The 22311-nt window shown below is 42.5% G+C and overlaps 1 protein-coding gene across 1 annotated transcript; it reads left to right on the forward strand.

Moving 5' to 3' along the window:
- The first annotated feature begins 223 nt into the window (after positions 1-223).
- LOC104253095 (protein mono-ADP-ribosyltransferase PARP12) lies at positions 224-22133 on the forward strand. The gene is given in 14 exon segments (XM_059816711.1): positions 224-245; positions 5712-5899; positions 5901-6229; positions 7395-7530; positions 8620-8914; positions 9899-9997; positions 11237-11360; positions 12969-13164; positions 13765-13885; positions 15425-15521; positions 16525-16603; positions 17926-18056; positions 18767-18918; positions 19770-22133. Coding segments are annotated over 14 exon segments (2244 nt in total). The 3' UTR covers positions 20045-22133.
- The last annotated feature ends 178 nt before the right edge of the window (positions 22134-22311 follow it).

The raw sequence follows: 22311 nt of genomic DNA on the forward strand, positions 1-22311 counted from the left end.
CTCTTCTAGGAAGAGATGAGCCTCGTGAAATACTGAATTAGGGAAACAGCCACCAGGAATGAGACCTGAGGCCTCAAAAGTAATGGAAAAATCCCCTCCCACATTAACCCCCATGAGCTTAGGATCAGACCTTGGAGTGCACGACTCAGTCCTTACAAGAATAAAGTAGGGGAGACACGTGATCTGTAGAGGAAAGAAGAGTCTAGAAGAATGGTTCTGAAAGATGGAGGAAGCCAGCATAGAAGGTAATGAGTCTATGTGAATACAATACCTTTTTGAGGGTATGAAGCTGAGAAGAGCAAAAGCCTACGGCTCACACAATAAACAGACATTTGCACCTGCACCAAGTAACTCAAACTTCAACAGAATAAAAGTAGAGGTATGCCAATGACAAATAACAGCATCACTAACTATACTGTGAACTTTCAGCCCAAAATTATTTTTATTTTCAGAAGCAAGGCCACTTGAAACATATTTATGCAGCAAAGCAAACTGTACACAATACAAATTCTTGCATATACCATTAGGCTGGCCTATTCTTATAAAATAGACAGTTTGTCCTATATCCTGTCCAGACTATACTGTTAGTATCTAAAAATAAGCGCAGTCCTGACGTAACAGTAGACAATGAGGATTTATTCTGCTCTTTGCAGAGGCTGCAAGATCTCTGGGACAGCCAACAGCCCCACAGTCTGGTGCTACTCATGTACTGCACCGGGACCGAGTTTCCAGTTTCTTGCTTTCGAGTTGTGGGTGCCTGTGTCATCTGTTGGCTGGTTGATTTTTAGTTTAGTCTGCCACTAGGAAACTCTTGGGATTGTACCTGTAAGACTGGTATGCAAAGATGTTGTCAGTTAGTCCAGATTTCAGAAATACAAGTCATAAGTGAAGAAATTAGAGTAGTACATAGAAATAATATATAGGAAATACAAGCCATTGTAAACAGACCAGTTGCAGACAAAATTACTGAAGGTTTAGACAAGTGTTAAAAAGTAACTGTGCTGTCAGAGCATCACTGGGAAAATGATTAGCCCTCCAAATGTGTGTTTAAATGTAGGTTGAGAGGTAATCAAAAACATTCACAAGCAAACATATCACACTTCTAAGCTTCTGAACCCCTGAGAGTCAGCAATGCAGCTATATCAACCAGATGCTTCACCAGAGAACATTCTATCTCACAACTGTGTCCAAAATCTGTCTTGTTCTGCCCGTTTTCCTTACATCATCTTCCAGAATAGACAACACAAAGCTAGGAGCTTCACCATGCTAGCTAGGAGAAGGGCTAAAACAGGTGGATGGAGTGGAAAGTGGTGGCACCATGCACTATTACGATAATGAATATTTTAAAGATGCATACAAAAATTCAAGGGAAAATCATTAAATTACTACATTTTGAAGATCAATGTATGGAAGATTATGAAATGATGTCGCAATTCAAATTAACACAATTATCCATCAACTGTTCCTAAAAATAAAGATATTAGTCTAATCATGGACACTTGAAAATCTCTAGAGTAAAGTTTTCATAGCACAATACATCAGATGTCAGCAAAGGTGGCTCACTGAATCTGCAGTACCTGAAGTCCCACAATTATTAAAAATCCATGTGCTCTGAGTTCAGCAGCTGTTCAGAAACCATAGGAACTGCTTAAAGGGAGCTTATTACAGGGCCAATGCACAAAGCAGTCATAAACTGTAGGTAGAATAGCTTATATGCAATTATGCTACAATGGCATTTAAGAAAACAGTTCCAGCCTTACCTTTAATTAGGGTGTTTGAGAGGTAAACAGGAGCCACTTGCCTTATGTGCCCTTGAGGTCTCATGTAACCCTTTCTTGCATTGGAGGTACTTAATCTTACAAATGAAAACTGACTTTTCCATTAGCAGAAAAGTCTTCTGAAGAAGGAGAAAATACAATTTTGCGTATATATAATTCATAGGTGGGGAAGTTCTATCAAATCAAAGAGGTACTTTTTTTCTTCCTGAGGAACATGCCACAAAACAAACTACAAGAAATTTGTGTGAGAAGGAATAAGGTATGATTTACTTTGGGTATGCATTCGGGGATGGGAAGGTACTTAAATTCAAAGGCAGCTCTGCAAATCTTCTCTCTGCGTCAATCACTGTCTGTTTTCCTAGTTTTATTTTTGTTGTCATGGAAAGAGATAGAATGATAGCTCTGCTCCAGAGCCTTGAAAAACTCATTCTAGCTGCAAAGCAGGAACAGCAGTGTGAACTTCCTTGTGCTACACACACCAACACATTGGAATGAATTGCAATAGTGTAAAGCTACCTGCAAACACTCCTCCAACCCTGACCTACACTGGTCTCCTTTGTATTTCTCCCTCTATGAGGTTAACCTCTGCATTGGCATAGTCATTCATACAAATTTTATGATGAAAAACATGACATATTTCTGCCAAATGAGTGTTGTTTTTCAGAAGCATGAGGAAAAAAAGTGTGGAGGGGAGATGCAGTTCAGACAGCTACCTGGACCACATAGTGATGCTGGGACAGGTATTTAAGGTGTAAGAGGTTGGGAGCCCATTAGACAGGATGGACTTAAGGCACTGGACAGAAAAAGTAAATGGAGGGCTACTGGGGAGAATGGGAGTTGTCTAGCACCATGCTGGCTTCAGTGCTGTTTATGAATGTGGGAGGGTACCCTAAGTGTTGGTTCAGTCAAGATATCTCCTACTGATGTGGCAGTACACATAGTTAGCCAACAATTTGAAAACATTTGACAACACACCAAAATTAGGAGGCTTCCACCCCTGTTCTGAGCAACTAAGGGATGAAATAGCTGAATTTGGGTTTGGACCAGATGACCTCCTGTGGTCCTTTCCAACCTCAACTGTTCTGAGATTCTGTCAGTTCTAATCTGTGCTGTGTGATCTCTCACTTAGAAATGCCTAGCCACTAGAAGAACTGAAAGTAGCAAATGTGGCACCTGGATCACAGGGGGGATCCAGAGAATTGCAGAGCAGGAAGCCGAACCACTGAAACCTACGATTTGGAACAGAAGGTGTTGGAAATAGAAAATACTAAAGAAAAGCCAGCAAGGTCTTTTTAAATTTATACCTCAGAAACACACTGGAACTATTTGAGGGCATTAACAAATATGTAGGCAAGGGTCAGAAGAGTCCGTACAGTTGACATTTAGATTTCCAAAAGTTCTTCCCAGCAGAGGGCAGTCCCCCAGCGCAGGCCTGCTCACACAGTGCAACACACTGATAAACCATCAGGAAAAGATGATAGGCCAGTAGGATTTGCTGAGAACACAATAATATTTAGGAAAATACTGATTGTTGCAAATGATGAAGAATTGCTGGAAGACCCTACAGAACATTGGATACTGAATGGGCAGCTGAAATTCAGTGCAGATTTAGACAAGAAGGCAGAAACTATCCTATCTTCATGTGGATAGTGGCTTCTGAACTATTACTGGTCAGAAATGAGATCTAGGAAAAATGGGGTAATTCTATGTAAACACCAGCTCCAATGTGACTTCACTCGTATGCTGGGAGCAGCGCCATTAGGTCAAAGCAAGAGCAATGCTAGGTAGGACAGGATGGACCAGAAAGGATAAAGGTCACTATGCAGCCATTACCACCTGCAGCTTGCTGTCTCCAGCAGCCATCATCTCCTGCATTCTTGCATATTAATCATCTGGAAGTCTCTTCAGAATCCACTAACTTATGGAAATGGCACAGATCAAACTTCTAAGCTGGGAGGTATAAATACCATCAGCTTACCTGAAAAGTTTTTGAAGCTGATCTAACAGCAGCCAAAATACTGAAGCTATTGTGCTTCCTGGTGTGATACAGAGGACACCCGCACCACATAGGATGAGGAAGGATGAGAACTCTCACCCTTGGCTAGGTAACTATTTTGCTCATAGGGTCACAAGTTACGAGTTATGAATTAAAGAACGTGTGAGTTAGAAATGTCATGAATTAATGAAGGGATGGGTTAGTGAGTTCACATTTTAGACAAGTCTGTACAAAAGCGGACTGAGCCCTTGTTTGACATGCTTGTCTTCTTTCCTAATGAGCTCATAAAATAAAGTTCAATTTACAGAGTATGTTGTCCTGTAAATTTGAGATATCTAAATGAAACATGACACTCCACCCTCAAAAGTATTCAACAAAATCAAGCAGTAGGGATTATTAGGAAAGCAACAGAAGACAAAACAAAAAACACTGAAAAGCCACTGTGCACATTTGATGCCCTCACATCTTGCATAACATCTGCAAGTCTACCCCTTAAGGAAAGACCATCTTAAGGAACAAAGGAGGACAAAGACAGCCCAAGCTACGGAATTACTTCCATACAACAAAAGACTAAAATAGACCAAAACTTTTCCATTTGGAAAAGAGACAACAAAGGGGTATATCACCAGTAGATATAAAATCAGAAATTGAACCAAGAAAGTGAATACCACTTTTCCTGTGTTTCCGGAAATCTAATCAGTAGACCCTGGAAGGGGGGGATGAAGGACAGCAATGCTACAGACTCTCACGTTGCCTCCCAGGCATCTGTTGATGGCCTGTTAGAGGCAGGCTACAGATCTATATGAACCTCTAACTGACCTAGTATAGCTGTTCTTCTGTTCAATGTACTTGTCTAGCTTCTCATTTTGTCACTCCCTTCCTGATCTCACAGGGCAACCAGGAAATAAAACGAGTCAAGGGGAAAGGCGCAACAGAACCTGACTGGCAAAAGAAGGAAGCAGGCAGGATTCTTGTTCAATGAGAATCACCATGTGCTTTAATGGTCCCCATGCCTACTGCTGCCAGTCTGACTTAAATAATAGTATTTTACATCATTGTTTTACCATCATTTAAAGCATGCCTCTTAGTGAATGTGATGCAGCACCAGCAGTGATGGAATGTCCCAAAGAGGAAGGCACTTAAAAAACTAAAAAGATGGTCCCCCTTCTAAGGAGTTTGTGAGGTCCCAGAGGGTGAGCACATTGCTTGGCCACGGTCTGGTGCCATGGCTGCACCGCAAGAGGATGCAGTGACGCTGTATAGCAGGTGGTACTACGAGCATTGCAACCAGGGCAGCTGCATGTCCAGCAGATGTGTGCCCATGACTGAGCTTTGAATTTAGTTGTTGAAAGGAAAGGAGTGTGAGAGTGGCCTTCATGATGTATCATCAGAAAACTGACACAGGTCAGAAACCTTAACTGAGAAGTTTTTCTGGTGCCTAACAACAGCTGAATTCACACACCAGTCTTCTTCCTGTAATTGAAGGTGGTGAAGGAGACTGGGCTGAACTCTCTCTTCTCCCCTGGACCACTTATTCCTATAGGAGATGTGTAAGTTTGCACCTGCCACCCCTTTCTGGTCGAATTTGGTTAAAAATGGCCAATAAATCCCAAACATCAGCGGGAGGAGGGAGGCGAAGGGCCCTCACACAGCAGCACTGCATGTGCCTCGCTCTCTCCCTACAGTCTGATAAAAAAAAACCCACAACACAAACCACACCCCAAGCCCCACGAAAGGGATATCAAAGCCTCTTGGGTGACCGTGGGTTTCTGGGAGCATCTCAGCAGGCGATGGGAGACTCCGGGCCTTGCGGGCACCTCAGGCGCCCGGGGCCGGGGCCTCCATCAGGGCTGTCCCCTCAGGGCGGCCCGGCCCCGGGGCGTGAGGGGCGGCCCCGGGCCGGGGCAGGAACAAGGCACGGCCCCGGGCCGGGGCAGGAGGGCAGCACACCCCGCTCCGCCCCCGGCCACTCCCCGGGGCGGTCGTGCCTGCGGCCCGGGCGCCACCCGCCCATGGCCCGCGACGCCGGTTTCGTTTTCGTTTCCTCGCCCCGGCGGGTGGGGCGTCCCGGGGCGGGGCTGCCCGGGCCCGGCCCGCCGACTGCGGCTCCGGCCGGGGAAGGCAGCCCCGCAGCGGCCATGACGCTCGCCGCCCAAGCCTTGCGGGTGCTGTGCGCCAACGGCGGCTGCCTGGAGCAGGGCGAGCTCCAGCGGCGGGTGCCGGGCCGGCCCACGACGGAGCAGCTGGCGCGGGTGCTGCGGGACGCGCAGCGGTTCACGCTGGTGCGGCGGCCCGGAGAGGCGGGGGCGGCGGCGGCAGGGGTGGTGGCCGTGGTGGTGGCCACCAGCCCCGTGCGGCTGTGCCAGGAGCACGGCGCGGGCTGCGAGGGGCGGTGCGGGCGGCTGCACCTCTGCAAGTACCACCTGAAGGGGCTCTGCCGCAACCAGCAGTCGAGGTGAGGGGCGGGGGGCGGCCCGGGGCGCCTCCGTCGCCGCCTTTCCGCCCGGGCCAGCCGGCGGGGACACCCCACGGCGCTGCCGGGGGCGGGCAGGCGGGGCTGGGCCTTGAGGGGGGCCGTTTGCCCGCGGCTCGGGTGCTGCTCCTTGCCCCGGGGCGCGGTTGCCGTCCGCGGAGCCCCCTTTCCCCTCGGCGGCTGCCCCCCGGCCTCGCCCGGCCCTTGAGGGGCCGCGAAGCGAAGCCGCCTGTACCCTGCGGCGAGCAGCGGGGCTGGGCGCCGCTGCGGCCTGTGCTAGCTGCCCCGTTGCCGTTGGTCGTGCTCACCAGACGCGTTTGTGGGAAAGATAAGTGTTTTGGAGAGAAAAGTCTGTTACTTTTACGAGCTGTGGTGGCACCGGGGGGCGGGGGCTGTAACCGCTTCCTTCTCTCTCGGTGCAGGCGGGTGGCGGCTGAGAGCTTGGGCCTGGGACCGGCTTGTGCTGTGGAGTGAGGGGGACTGTGCCTCGGGGGGCTCGGCCTTGCGCTCAGTGTGCCCCCTTCAGTGGAAGAAGCCTTCAGTAAAGGCGTCGCTGCTCTTTTTCGTGTCGGAAATGCTCCTTTTTCCTCTTTTTTTTCCTCCAAAAGAAGAGAGGCACAAGCGGTTGTTTCACCGACTTCTCGAGTTGCAACACTTTCGCCCCAGCTCACCGCTTTGCTTCCGTCGCTTCTCCCCCGCCCCGTAGGACCCGTGCGAGGGTGAACGCTTTGCCCCGCCCCCCCCCCCCCCCCCCCCGCACACACTGCTGCACACAGCAAATCTGGGCACTTTGTGCTGCGTGGAGTCGGGGAATGCGCTTATCGATTTGCGTGAGAGGGAGCGTTACTCTGGCGTTCTGGTGTTTTCTCATGCATGGTTGTCAGCTGCAGGTCAAAAATGCCAATATTGTCAGACTACACTCATGCTATAATGACTGTAAATGAGAAATAGCATAGCAATTAGCCTCAGAGTAATTATGTAATCTGCTTAGCAAATCATATAATTACTTTATAAAGGAGCACTGCAGATTTTTCTGAAACTAGCTGATTTGGTGTGCTTTTTAAACTGTTCAGCGTACTATAGTTGGGGTAATAAAATAGTGCTAATCTGTTGCACTCATTTTGCACTTGGATTTCTTAACTGGTAGGAAGGAATGCAAGTTTGTTCACAACTTCCACTCGGACCACAATCTCTGTGTTCTAAAACAATATGGACTTGAGAATTTAAACAGTGATGAACTTCGCCAGCTTCTGCTTCAGAACGACCCTTCCCTCTTACCAGAGGTGAGTAGTACTGTGACAGTTTCTTAGCCTTTTGTTTCCGTGAGCATCAATCACAAAGTGGAAGAGGCTTGATACTGGCTGGAGATGTTAGGTGTCAGTTTAGTTAGCATAATGAAAATGTAAAACTTTAAATCTGCATCCTTTGTTCTCCTCTGTGGTGGGTTGACCCTAGCTGGCAGCTAAGCACTGGCTCAGCCCCTCACTCGCTCCCCTCTCCCCTGCTCCCAGCTGGACAGGTGAGAGAAAATAAGAGTAACAAAAGTGATAAAACTTGTGGGTGGAGATAAAGACAGTTTAGCAAGTGGGGGAAAGAGGGGAGAAAACTAGTGTTGCAAAGGAAGTTAGTCACCACCTCCCACAAGCAGACCGATTCCCAGCAAGTCTCTGAGGGAGGGCCACCTTGTAAGAAGGATCCACCTCTGCCCCTTCCTCCCACCCCTTTTTTTATTTATTTTAGAGCATGACATTATATGGTGTGGAGTATCCCTTCAGCCAGTTTGGGCTAGCAGTCCCAGCTGTGTCCTGTCTCAGCTTCTGGCCTGCCTGCAGCCTACCCGGGGGGGGGGACCGGAATGGAGAAAAAGAGAAAGCCTTGACACTGTGTAAGCACTGTTCAGCAATAGCTGAAACATTGGTGTGTTATTAACATTGTTTTGGTCACAAATCCAAAACATAGCACCATACAGTCTGCTATGAAGAAAGTTAACTCCATCCCAGCCAGATCCAGTACTTTTTACCACCAAAATCAGTTCAAAAAGGTCTACTATTCCAAAACTAGAAAACCAAAGAGTTTGGGTAGTGACGCAATAAAATCCACTATCCTACATTTATGTGACTTAGAACAAAATCCCATCTGCTTGAGAATGTCTGTAAGATGGTTGTTGTCTGTTGAAAGATCTTTCTAGACATTAGCAGGGAAAAAGAAAAACTATCAAGTAATCATTTGGAAAACAAGAAGAAAGAAGAGACTTTTATAAGTCTTTTAAATGCAAATGTAAATATGTAGCTGTAAAAATTTTAAAATCATGAATTCAAACAGTCTATATGAGCACGTTGTACTTCACATTCTTTTTTTTTTCTCTACCCAAGGTCTGTTTGCATTATAACAAGGGTGATGGACCTTATGGATCTTGTACCTATAAAAAGATCTGCACCAAACTGCATGTTTGCCAGTATTTTTTGCAGGGACAGTGCAGATTTGGCAGCAGCTGCAAACGATCCCATGACTTATTCAAGTCAGAATGTTATGAGAAACTGGAGAGACAGGGAATGAGCTCAAACGTTATTGAGAACCTACCCTCCATTTATAGGAATATGTATGACATAAAAAATAGCAACAGGAACATGTATGACATAGAAGATGCCAAGTCTTCATCATACAAAGGTAAATGATACCATCTTTTGAAAACATCAGAAGAGTCATTATAGTGAATGTAACATTCTCACAGATGTAATTAAGAAAAAGAAAACTGAATTTATGTCTTGATGTGTCTCTTAGGAGCGACATTGCACCTTCCTCATTGACAGAGATTTGTGTCCTGACAAGTAAAGTGGATTTCAAGGCATTATGGGTTCTTGAGAAACAAAGTGCTTGGTGTTTATAAAAATCTTAAATTTGGGGTTAGAAAAGCGTAACAGGAACTGGAAATAGAGAGATCTATAATTTTTTTCTTTGGTAAAAAACATAAACAAGGGTAGAGAACTGTTTAAGAATAGGGGTGGCGTTTACTTGTGTGATTATAAACTACTTTATTTTATACATGTAGCCATTGCCTAGCACAAGAATTCACAGACAGCGGTATCCTAGTTACTTCTCAGAGATGTAATATTTTGTTTGTTCTTTTCTTTTGAAGTTCATTAGAATTGTAAGTTAAGTATAATTTAGCAGGGAAGAAAAGGATAACAGAATGGAAAATCCAAGTGTGTGTGTTCATCTCTGCTGTTCTCCCTGCAGTTCCTTCTTCCCTTCTTTGTTCACTTAGGTGTGCTTTAATTTACAGTAGTATCAAATTTTGAGGCTTCAGATTTTATAGCTGCTAATGTGAACAGCTAGGTGGAATGCATGGTTAATGCAAGTCCATCTAGAAATGTAAAGGCATTGGATTCTATTCTTATTTTGCGGTGATAGCTAAAAACTGCATCTGAGGAATTTAGCAGTTACAGGAAAGTCAAGTTCAGAAAGGATGGATAAAGGGATAGGACTTTTGAGTATACAGGGTTATCAAAGACTTCAGTGTCTTTCTGGAGCTGAATGCAGTTATGTAGTTAAAAACGCTGTTTTTAGGCACCTTCCCTACCCATAGATGCACTTCTAAGAGGACTTGTTGAAACAAATTGTATTAATAAGGGTAATAATTCCCCCCTCTAGAGAGAAAACACAGCTCTAGCCAAGTGTCCTCAACTACAAATGATGATGAATTGGAACAGATCTGTTTATACCATCTGTACAGAAGCTGTGGCTTTAAAGGTAGGTTGAGACTGTAGCAAGACCAGTCTGTTTTCCTTTTCTCATAAAGAGAAAGTGATAGACATCATTCACAGAAAGGGGGAAGAAACTTCAGAGCTTATGCTTATCTTTAGTTAAATCTCATTGTAATCTTGAGTGCTGGTAGGAAATTGTTTGACCTACCTGGTTTACCAAACAAAGGAGCTATTTTGTTTTACTCTGAAGTGTATAATATCAGCCTGTGTTGGAGATTGGCTACTCCACCTGTGTTCACCTAAGGGATTGCTGAATCACAGGAGTCCCATTTCCAAATAGCTACAAAAGATAATCGGAATTCTACATTCTTGCTTGTTTTTTATAGCACTCTTCTGTTCCATCTGTCTGAGCTGTCTCCCTTTCAAAATGTTCCAACTTGTCCAGGAAAAAGACTGCTGTGCCAGCTATCTTGTTGGGGTGTCCTTTTGTCATCCTTTTCCTTCTTGATGTTCTTGACCTGTAGTAGCTCTCTCATTTACTGCGTACCTTCTTATATGAACTGTGTGGTGCAGTCTCCTTGACGTTCCCTGTAGTTAAGTTGCTGCTTGTTCTACTATGAAAGCTAGCCTCAAGTTTACACATATGTATACTGGTGATGTGATCTTCACTTCTACTGAGGAGTCACTGCATACTGACTCTTTGAATGATTTCTGAGTAACACTTGTCATACCTGGGCCACTGCTACCACTACTGTTGTTCCTGGTGAGGCCTGGACCCTTAGAGACTTCTTGAAGTCTCTAAATGAGCTACATCCTATCCTAAAACCAAGCACTGGGGGTTTTTTTGTTGTGTTTTTTTTTTCCCTCAGTAATACCACTTTGGGACTAAGTGGTTAAGCAAAGGAATTTCAGTCTACACTGTTATTCTGTATATGAAATAATAGCCTTGTATGAGCTTGTGATCTTGATTCACTGTAAATTTTTGTCTCTGAAACTGAGAAGACAGAATGGTCCTTCACCACTGAGCTCCTGCTAGCAATTTTGATGCATAAAGAGACTCTAGTAGGTACAGAAACTGAACTTCTGCCTAAGCTCAAAAATTAAGTTTTGCTTGCTCATGCTGAAAAATTCTGAACTACTGCTTGTAATGATTCCATAGGTTGCATAGCTATGCGTTTGATACTTTCACCAGCTGGGTGTACAGCCCTGGAATGTTGGAGTTTTTCTCATAGCCTGTAAAAATAATGCGTCTCTTACTACTTTTTTTTTTTTTAAACTTTTATAGACAAGTGTATCAGAACTCATTTTCACTTGCCATATAGATGGCAGATCTCTGATGGTAATACCTGGAAGGACTTGAAGAATATGGAAGAAATAGAAAAAGCATATTGTGACCCCAATAATGCCAGGTATAAACTCTTATAAAATTTAGTAATGTTTGGGGTTTGCTATACTGGACCAGGCCCTTAGTGGCTATAAATTGCTACAATTTTATTGCAGTCATTACGTAAGTAGCTTCATTCAGTATTCTTCTACTGACCTCGCTTTGCTGATCTACTGTTGCTGGAGATCTGATCCATTGTGACTTACTTATGTGTGGAGTCTGTATAGGACCCTCTGGGTTACCATACTGGGTTTGGCTGGGCTGGAGTTAACTTTCTTCATAGCAGCCCGTATAGTGCTGTGTTCTGGATTTGTGACTAAAACAGTGCTGATAATGCACCAGTGCTTTAGATGTTGCTGAGCTGTGCTTGCACAAAGTCAAGGCTTTCTCTTTTCCCACTCTGCCTGGAGGTGGGCAAGGGGTTGGGAGAGGATCAGCCAGGACAGCTGACCTGAACTGACCAAAGGGATCTTCCATACCATATAATGTCATGCTCAGCAATAAAGCCTGGGGCAGAGGAAGAAGAGGGTTGGGTTTTTGGTTTCCAAGGTGGCTGCTGTTTAGAGGCTGGCTGGGCATTAGACTGCGTGTGGGAGGTGGTGAGCTATTTGCTTTATTTGTTTGTTTATTTACACACACACACCTTCACCTATTGAACTGCCTTTATACTGACGCACAACTTTTCTTACTTTTGCCCCTCCTATTTTCTACCCTCTGTCCTGCAGAGGAGGGGAGGTGGAGTGAGTGAGCAGCTGTGTGGGTACTTGGTTGCTGGCCAGGGTCAGTCCACCACAGTTATTTTATGTGACTGACCCATAGTGTCTAGTATTCTTTGCTGTGAAAAAATGTATAAATACTTCCTACCGCTGCTACCATAGGAAGTCTTAATCCTCAGTAAGAATGGCTGGAAAACTGCAGAAAATGGTGATTTTATCACAAGTACTTGTTGGGAATCTGTCTTTGGTTAGACCTTGTCAATACACAGCTTGACCCCATGATTAGAATTAAACTTCTCTTTCACCTTTTGAGATGGAGAATGGAAAGGTAGTATAAGATTTGCCCTTCTTGCCCCCTTTTTACCCAGTCCATATTGTAGAACTGGTAGAATACCTTGTGTACCTGGAGGGAGAGGTACTTTTGGGTGCAGAGAACCATTAAGAATATGGAAATATCTTTAAGAGTTTGGAACTAGTTATGTAGCACGAAGAGGGTATTGGAAGGGGCTCAGACCAGTATGCTATTTCCCATGCTGGAGAATTTACCTAGCCTACTTATGTTATGTTAGAGGCTCTTTGAAGCCATGCTTACGTTATGACAGTGTTCTGTTTAGAATATAGTTGGTTAGCAAGAAGAAGGCCGTGTACATTTTCTGCTGTTTCTGTTCATCTTATGTAACTCACTAATTTATGAGTTGATAATGGTTAGTGCGCGTGGAACCAATGTGAGACGTAATACTGTAATGCAAAATATGTATGAACACAAGACAGAGCTGGGGTTGTTGCGGAAACTGCAGGTTTGTGTTCTGCTTTTGAGTGGTGTAGACTTAATTTGCAAATTTGTGGTGGGCTTCTGAACCTATGTGTAAAGCTTCACAAACAGTTCTGATTTTTTTTTTCTCCTTTTATATTTATAGATTTAATAATGGTGTTACTGAAAGTGGCTCTGCCTTGTCATGTATCTGTTTTCTGAATATGTGCTGTGGGTTTGCGAAGGTTAGACGTCTTTCTACAGCCTCCTCTGTGACCAAACCCCCTCACTTCATTCTTACAACAGAGTGGATCTGGTACTGGAAAGACGAATACGGCCTGTGGCGGGAATATGGAAAAGAAGTAAGTGTGGAGAAATGGGGAGACTCTCAACTCTGTGTTAAAAGTGCAGAACTACTGAAAAGTACACAGTGTTTATATCACCCCCCTCTTTTGTCACTCCCTCCCTCCCTCCCTGTCATACTGTACAGATGGCCTTTAGAAGCCTAATGAGATCTTTCCCTGCAAATTTGATTGGTTCAGGTAGGGGAGTGCTCACTGGTGAGTCACAAATATTATTGACAGATAGTTCTTCAGTGAGTCATGTCAGATAGGATCACATTAATACATTCTTCTCATTGCTCCTGACTAAAACTTCTTTTTCTGAGGTTTCGGTAGTACTCTGTGTATCTTTGCTAAGGTCTAGTTGGTGAATGTGCAGTCTCAGTAGTAGTGTTCACTGCATGCACTTTGCAATGTAAGTTTAGGCTTCATAACACTGCTTGGTTTGTTTTAGGGACAGTTTCAACTGCTTGGTACATGGCTTCTGCCTGAAAACCTCTATCATGCACAAAGGCCAATACATACTGCAGCCACCATACCATACGACAGTTGTTGGTTTTTCAACTTGTTTGTATGTAACAGACGAGGAGAATCCTTTTTTCTCTGGTTTTGTCCTGACAGGATGATGATCATGCAGCTGCCACTGTCTCCAGCGATGATCTGGAGAAAGCGTACATAGCCAAAGGTTCTCCAAAGCTGAACTTCAAAGCTGGAAGACATGAATATGAAGTCAGTTTTGGAGGTAGATTCCATTTGCTTAATTTTTTTGTTTTGTCCCTCCCTCCCAGGTCTTTTGTGATTTTTAAGGTACATTACTACAGGAGATAGGAGAGAGAAATTTGAACTTTGAACTGCAATGCTTACAGAGACAGAGCTCCTATCAAAGTTCTTAGGATAAGAGCTGTTCGCATAAGCAAAGTGGTATTGCTATTCTTCCAGACCTTTTATTTTTGAGAAATTCTTGTGCTAGGTTTCAAAATGTCTGCCAGCAAGTCCAAGTGTGACATTGTCATTGATGCTAGCACCAACACAAATGGTGAGAAACTTCTGGAAGACTTCACAAGCCAGGTTCTGGTCTGCTGTAATCACTGACTTGCAGAAAAATGAATATTTTGGTAAGGTGTAGGGTCCAGACAGTCCTTAGCATGGCAAGATTTATGCAGCTATTTTCTTTTCATAGCTCTGCCTGTCTGGAAAGGCTGAGGAAATACCTTGACTATATCAAAGTAGGAAGATGTGTTTCCCAAGAGTTCAGGTAATTTAAGCCACTTGTGATGCAGTGTCCTCTCTGAGCTGTTGTCTTGCCGGGTATCCTTTTCAAAAATCGCAGGGAACAGTGGTGGTGGGAATCAGCCTGCCTAGACTGTCGTTTTGGTGTAATTGCCTTTGATACAACTCTCCATTACTATCTCATTCTGCATGGGAAAAAAAACCAAGCAGAAAGGGCATGTGATAAGTTGTTTGTGATTCAATTGAAAGCAGTGCTGTAATCTTCTCTATAGGCTGGGGAAACTTGTCTGGCTTAGAAGGGAAAATTGCATAGTAAATCAATCCCTTTTCTAAGGTTTGGGCTTTTTTAGTAATTTAGGCAAACGTACACAATCTAGATGTCTTCCAAAACTTAGTTTCTGGGCTTGGTGGTGCCAAGAGGTTTTTTTGCTTGTTTGTTTTCTTCCTGTGTGTATCTCTCTGAAGATGAGGCTTCATTCTCCTGGATGCTCAGTACTCTTAGCTGCTAGTGTGATGTGGCAGTAGCTACAGAGGTTCCATAGATCCAGAAAGAATGCCTGTAAAATTCAGGTTGCTGTGATTTGTTTCTGTTTGTGGTCAATATAAATGAATGGCCTCAAATAGCTGTTACGTTGTGTTTATAGGGTTTGAAATCTACAACTACTTGTAGGAAAACAGTATCTTGATTGCAAATTGAGAAGGAGGGGATGCAATCCATGGAGCAAAAGTAGATACTTACTTTACAATGATCCTTTTAGCTTAAGTGTGGCTGATGGAACAATGAAGGGAGAATAGCTACCAGTGTCTATCTTTCCTTCTAAAGTTAAGAGCAAAACTGAAACTGAAATGCTTCTCAGTGATTTATACAGATAGACTGGGAGTTCCACATCCTGCTCTGACTTCCCTTTGTGTAGCAAGAAAAAAAGCTTGGTGCCTTTTTGTCAACATTTTTGACAAAACATCTTAGTGGCAGGTTTTGCTGCAGTGTGAAGGCTTTCTCAAACACCTGTCTGATTGTTCAGGTTTTTTTTTTTTTTTTTTCTTTTCCCAGCCATGATTCAGAAAAACCTTCACTACGCAACAGAGAGAGAGATTTGCAGAAGACCTAAATTTGTCTCTCAGACAGAGGTAGAAAAGACAAGAGCAAGGTAAACTGCAGCTACTCATTCTGAGGTGATGGATTTAGTGTATTGTGAATGCAGTGTCTTCCAAGGGTGTAAATAATGTGAAGGAGTAGCTGTTAAGGCAGTTGTAAAAGAGATTGAGAGGGGAAGGGACATATCCTTCCTACAACAATGTCTAGCCAGGGCGCTATTGCAGCCGGCCAGCAGTTTTCAAGCAACTCAGGAGCCCTGGGGGTGAAGGAAGTTTGGGCTTGGCCACAGAAAGTGTGGAAGCATAGAAAATAATTCAGCATGTAGCAATGTAGGGAGCTGCGGATTAGAGGCAGCTATCTTATTAGAGCAGCTGATACCGATGGAAACAATAACGTTTATGCAACTAGCCCTTTCTGACATCTGAGATCAGTAATTTTCATAGCTAAGTACAAGTTTAGAAACAATTCTTTTGAGAACCACCAGACAATCTGAAAGTAGCAGTGGTTACAGATGGCACAAAAAGTGGGAATCTGCAAGGGGAGAAGTATTATATAATTCCATGTAACAGCCAGCTTTTTTAATGCATTCCCTTGCAGCACACAGTGCTTGCTTCAACAACACAAAAAAGAGCAGCTAAACACACTAATTGAAATTGGGGTAGAAGTAGAGGGGAGGGCTATATCTATCCTGTTTCTATCATACTGATATGATAGTGGATGCATTTTTATTTATCTAACCCAGTGTAGCAGAGCTTTTATGTATACTTTCAACTCTCTGCAACCAAGAGAACTACTTTCATGTTTAGCTCAGTGTATATCTATTTTTTTTTTTTTCTTATTTGGCATCTTGCTTCCTGCCATAAGTCTTGACATGATGGTTTAGAACAAATATTTTCATGTACTGAACTGGAAAGACAATTTTGAAATATTTCTGAGTATGTTCAGTTGTCTATATTCTCCCTAAACTTGGCAAAAATGTTTACTATCATATGTACATAAAATGTAGGGATTTGTTTTGTTTTAATTGCCTATTTGTAATGTCTTGTAATGTACAGGGGCTTTAAACATACAGAAGAGTTTAAGGGCATTCCAGCTCACTGGGACAAGTCTGCTCTGCCTGAACTGGGATTCAAGGTTTGGAGCTTTTTGTTTTTTCTCTCCATCGGTTTTGTCGCATACAGGTTTGTTACATCACAAGTTCAGTGTTTCTTGTGCGTTTGTAGATGATTGTTTTTTATGTAATGCAATGCAGAGGTGTTGGTAAATTTGAGCCTGACATCACACTGGGCAGACCTAGAGGTGAAACTGGACCCAAATTTAAACTAACAAATGGTGGCAGTATAACCATAGCAATATTGACTTTCACTGCTACTATTCATCCCTTTCCTTGGCAAATTTGCCTGAAGTTTATGCTGTAATAGCAAGACTGTTACTGGTGCCCAAGATACGTATCTTTAAAGTCCAGCATGTGCTGAAGCATCAGAGATAAACCATGCTGCTAAACTTCAGGGTAGCCATTCCCTGAGCTGTGTATAAGTAGACTGTTGTACATCTGTGGAGCATTGCTGAAGCAGAGTTCAGGCTGGGATCATTTATTAAAATGTACCGTAACTCCGGTGGAGTGAACTCATAACTTTAGCTTTGTAACACACCCAGTTAATATCTGCATGGTTTACCTTTGTTGACTTCCTGCCTGCCTCCACCACCACCTCTGTCAACTCTAGTAACTATACCTACAGAAAAGATCTTCTCATACGAAGCTTGAAAATTATTAACTTGCAAAATGCAAATCCTCAAGAAATTGTAAATGAAAAATAGGGAAGGCTAATGTTGACATTCTTGATGTTCCTAGGAGAAACATGCAAGTAGAAAACTTTGCTTGCTTTCAGGACTGTCTTGTAGGAAACTGATTTTTGGCAGTGTGTCCCTACTCTTCCCTAAAATGGTTGATCGAATAAAGCCTTTTCAATTTATTTAAAAACATAACAGGCACTGCAATTTGTGTTCACTGGCTGTAGGGAGTATAAACTACAAAGATTTAAAAAGCGTGGGTGTAGAGGTAGTCTTTGATTTGCTGCAACATAAATTCTCTGTTCTTTTTTTATTTATGTGCTCATTTCTTCTATGTATTTAGGTGCTGTTTGATATATGCATGCAAGTGTATCAGCCCACATATTAAAAGGGGCTGTGTGGCTGCAGAGAAGCATGCAGCTCCTTTAATGTCATGTGAGAGAGCAACCTGGGAATCTTAAACCCCAGGAGTTAATGTTCCCTAAGTAAGAGCTCACTTTTAAAGAGCAGGGATCTCTAATCTGCCTTTTTTCCAAGAGTATTTTTGCTGCTTGTACCTCTGCTTCACAGAAAAGTCTTTAAAAGTCTGAGTAGTGCACTAGGTAGGGTGGCTTTGTTATGATTTAGTAAAAGATGAGAGTAGTTTTTTAATCTTTTCCTTACAGCTGATTGAGCTTGACAGTTCTTCTGAAGAATACAAGAAAGTCAAGGTGGACTTTCAACGCACAATGCCCAAAACAGTTATTAAGAGGATTCGTAGAGTTCAGAACCCATCTCTCTGGGAACTGTATCAATGGTATGTGTAAAATACTGCTGTGGTATACGTGCATGAAGTTTGTTGTTTCTGCAGTTAGCTGTATGCTAAAGATAGACATGCATTCCTGAAATGCGGCTGCATTTAAGAATCTGCTTCCACTCCCCAACTGAAATACCTAGCCAGCATCAACATGTAGATAAATAGGTACTGACAAAATGAAAACTCAGACAAGGCATAGAGCTTAAAATAGTCAGATGAGCTCTGTGGGAGGAATCCTTGCTCCTGAGTAAGTGGTTCTGACTTCTGCCAGGCCTGTGTCCAGGACAGCTGCCTTCCACTGAAGCCTTGAAGCTGGTAATCAGTCACATCTGGCACAAACACTGGTTTGTAGCTGGTCAAAACTGAAACAGCCTTCAAAACTAAATGCAAAACTCACTGATGGAAAGCCGTAACATGAACTCCTGTGTTTAGGAAAAAAAATAACGGTAAGATTCCTCCCCTTCTCCCAACAGGCAGTGAATGAAACAAAACATTTTTATTATTAAATATCTGGAGGCATTTGTGTATAACAAAAGCATATTTGTACCCAGCTAGACAGCAAGATACCCTGTATGCCTGAAGTTTAGGCCTTAACATAAGGATTTTCAGAATGTACTTTTTGTGTAAAATTGTCTCTGAGTGCTAGTATGGCTGGAACCTGTCTGTGTACAGCCACTGTGGAACTGCAAAGATACTGCTTCTTATTGCAGGCAGAAGGAACAAATGCAGAAGAGCAATGGTGGAAAGGCTGTGGATGAGCGATTTTTATTTCATGGGACCAGTAAAAAATACATTGATGCCATCTGTCAACAAAACTTTGACTGGAGGATCTGTGGCCTTCATGGGACAGTCTACGGCAAAGGTTGTTTTTCATCTCCTTCATTAACCCCAGACTTGCTAAAAAATTCTCAGTAGTTACTGCAGAGGTATAAAGTTAGAAAGAGGGCACCCAGCCAATCTAGGGCTTATCTTTGTGACGATGTGGACAACATAGCTGACTTTGGCAATGATCATTTGGAGCTAAGGCATACTGAGAGGCCTTGGCCTCTATGCTCCACTCTGTCCTTGCAAGAAAGACAAACTTAGGAGAGGCCTGTTCTAGGGACGGTTTCTCCTAGAGTCCAGGCTTGCTTCTGTTCCAATTTGTGCAAGCTCCTACAGGAAGGCAACGTGGCATTATTGTTTTCTTTTTTTTTTCCCAGGAACGTAACTGCCATCCTGGTTACAGGCTTTTTGCTTTGTTAGCAAATTATATTCCTTTACATTGCCGTGTGTACAGGAAAGGATCAACATACCAAGTGGAACAGCCAAGAGACAGGCTGACTGACTGACTACCCACCCATTCTGAGTACTCTGTAACTCTCAGAAATGTGCTAATGAATATTAGTAGCCTCTGTCAGGAGGGGAAGTTAGATGAGATTGGGGAAGGTGGAGGGCTAGGGTCAGAAGGAAATCTTTTTGAGGAATATGATAACATTTAAAACATTACTTGTGTGGCTTTTCAATATGTGCACTGTGTGTGAAAAATAAAAGTGTAGGTAATACATAGTAGTCATTTTCACTAAGAAGGACATACAGGACAAGTGAAGGCTTTGGAAAGGCCGTTCATGAACTGCTTAATGGATTTGCTTATGAGTTCACTTTCACACTGCATCACTTCCTTCCCTGCAATTTTGCTGTCTTATCAACTCTGTCTTGGTGTCTTTTCTGCAGGAAGCTATTTTGCAAGGGATGCATCTTATTCTGACAACTACTGCACGGAAGACTCACACACCAAGACCATGTTTCTGGCACGGGTGCTAGTGGGGGAGTTCACTCTTGGTAGTTCTTCTTATGTTCGGCCTCCCTTGAAGGACAACCAAAGCTTCTATGACAGTTGTGTGAATAGCTCTTCAAACCCTTCTATCTTTGTCATCTTTGAGAAGTATCAGATTTATCCAGAGTATCTCATAGACTACATTGACCAGCCATTGTCAAAAATGCTATAGCAGCAAAATCTGTCATCATTATATTTAGCTGGTATAAGCGTTTTTTTAGTATTGACCTGAGAGAGAAAAAGTGATTTTTAGAAGTTGTGTAATTGGGTAGGTGAGTGTTCAGAAAAAATTATCATTTCTGTGTAATAGAAAACAAGGGGTAAAAAGACACAAAGGATGTCTTAGAATTCTTAAAATCCTGTGTCTGTCTCCTGTTCTTTAGCAGGTATCACATTTTCCTGCTTTACTAAAGACTTTTATAAATTTATTAGATGAATTTGCTGATGGTTGTAACATGAGGATTGGCTATGATTGCCAAGTTTAAACAATATTTAGTTATAGTTGTTTCAGGATAGATCTTTACATGTGCTCGTTGGTCAGAGGCTGTCTCCTTCTACCTGTTTATCTTTTAACTCAAAATTTGATAAAAACCTGTGTTTTTTTAATAATCTGTCTACTGTAACAGTAGGTATTCAAGTATTTGCAAATGAGACAGTACAATCTCTGTCTCTGTGCTCAACTCATTCCATAAATTCTTAGCAGCACTATTTTTTGCCCTACTTAATCTTCACCAACAAAGCCTCAAAAATTAAACTTCCATGTTGAAAAGGAACAGAGACTTATTTTCACTTGGTAATTTTCTCATTTAAAACAAGTAGCAAAGACATGAAGCATAGCAAGGGTTGCTTGGTGCTGTGCTACTCAATTAACTTACTCTTTCAAATAAAAGCTGTATTTTAGGTCTGTGAGTACGTAAGTTTTTCATGACTTTCACTGTGCCTGCAAATGAGAGTGTGCTGGCAGGTGCCAAGGGGGAAGAAGAAGAGGCAACTTACCCTGTCATATAAGAATATCATACTTAGGAGTGAAATACACTGCTTGATTAGCAATACCCTGTTTCTGTGGAGCAACTTCATGGTTCTCTTACAGCTGTTGGGAAAGACAGTGAGTGACTGTCTCTCATTAGGTGTACTGCCCCTTTGGTTGCAGGAGATACACTGGTTACCTGTGTAATCAAGGTGTCATTGGACTTTCTTGCAGGAAAAAATGTGCTTACCTGGGGAGTGGTCGTCAGCCACAGAGCTGAAACCTTGAAAAATCTGAAGATAAAGTTGAGTAGTTAATTTTTCCCAGCAAAAGATGTTATTAGTGTTGAGCACTCAGCATACATGTATGCAGATAATCAAAAAAACTTGAACTATCAAGTATTTCTTAAGACTGAAGTTGCTGATGCATAGATAGATACTTTATCACAGCTTTAATGCTCCTAAATGTTTACTTGTTAGCTATAGTGTACTGCAAAAGCCTTAAGATACACTTTGTATAGGACCAAAAAAAGCTCATCTCTACGTGTATTCTAGAAGCATTTCTTTTTAATTCATCTGGATGTTGTTTGACAGGTGTACAGTGGTTAATTCTTTGTTACTTCAGCACTGTGAACCAGGAGCTTAGCCATGATTAGCTGGAGTAAGGCTGTGCAGAACTCCTTTTAATATGAACTGTAAATCTAGCAGCGTGATATCTAAAGGAAAATACTCCTATTTGTGTTTAAACCCAGTAAAACAGAGGATGTGGAAAAGCAAGTTGACCGTATTCTTTCTTTTGAAAGATTTGTAACAGAACATAGAGGATAAATCTCATGTCAGTATTATATTCATTGAGGAGGATAATATGTATGAAAGCTTTCATACCTGTGCAGAATAAGATTTTTCTGCCAAAACAAAAAGCATGTTCATCTACACGTTCATGGCAAATGAGAATACTGGTATTATGCCTTTCTTCCTCTGAACATAACCAGCATTTCAGCGAAGAACTGGAATAGCTAAAGTCATGTTAAGCTTTTGCCAGAAAATTGAAACAAACATTTTTTTTCATGCAAAAAGTTGAGATAGTTTTTAATAACAACATTTTTGAGGGCTGGTAATATTTTTTAAACCTTTAACTTAATTCTTGGAGGGGATGTGTAAGTGTGTGTGTGTGTATGTGTGTAAGTAAAATAGCTAGAATAAAATGGCTGGTTGTGTTACTTTGTCATCTGTTATTTCTCCAGAATTGCAGTGGTAACTTTCTTGTGTGTAGTAAATAAACAGGTATTCAAACCACTGAATTCCTTGTAATGGTTTTCTCTCTCCCAATGCTAAAAGCACCATGTTTCACTACATTTCTGAGTTCTTGGAAACTTTCTTAAAGATGCTGCTGTTAAGTCGTGGAGTCCCTCTACAGCTGTTTGGATTGCATTTGGAAATGAACGGATTAAAGAGTCATTTGCATTAAATCTA

Source organism: Gavia stellata, chromosome 4 (assembly GCF_030936135.1).
Source record: "Gavia stellata isolate bGavSte3 chromosome 4, bGavSte3.hap2, whole genome shotgun sequence".
NCBI lineage: Eukaryota > Metazoa > Chordata > Aves > Gaviiformes > Gaviidae > Gavia > Gavia stellata.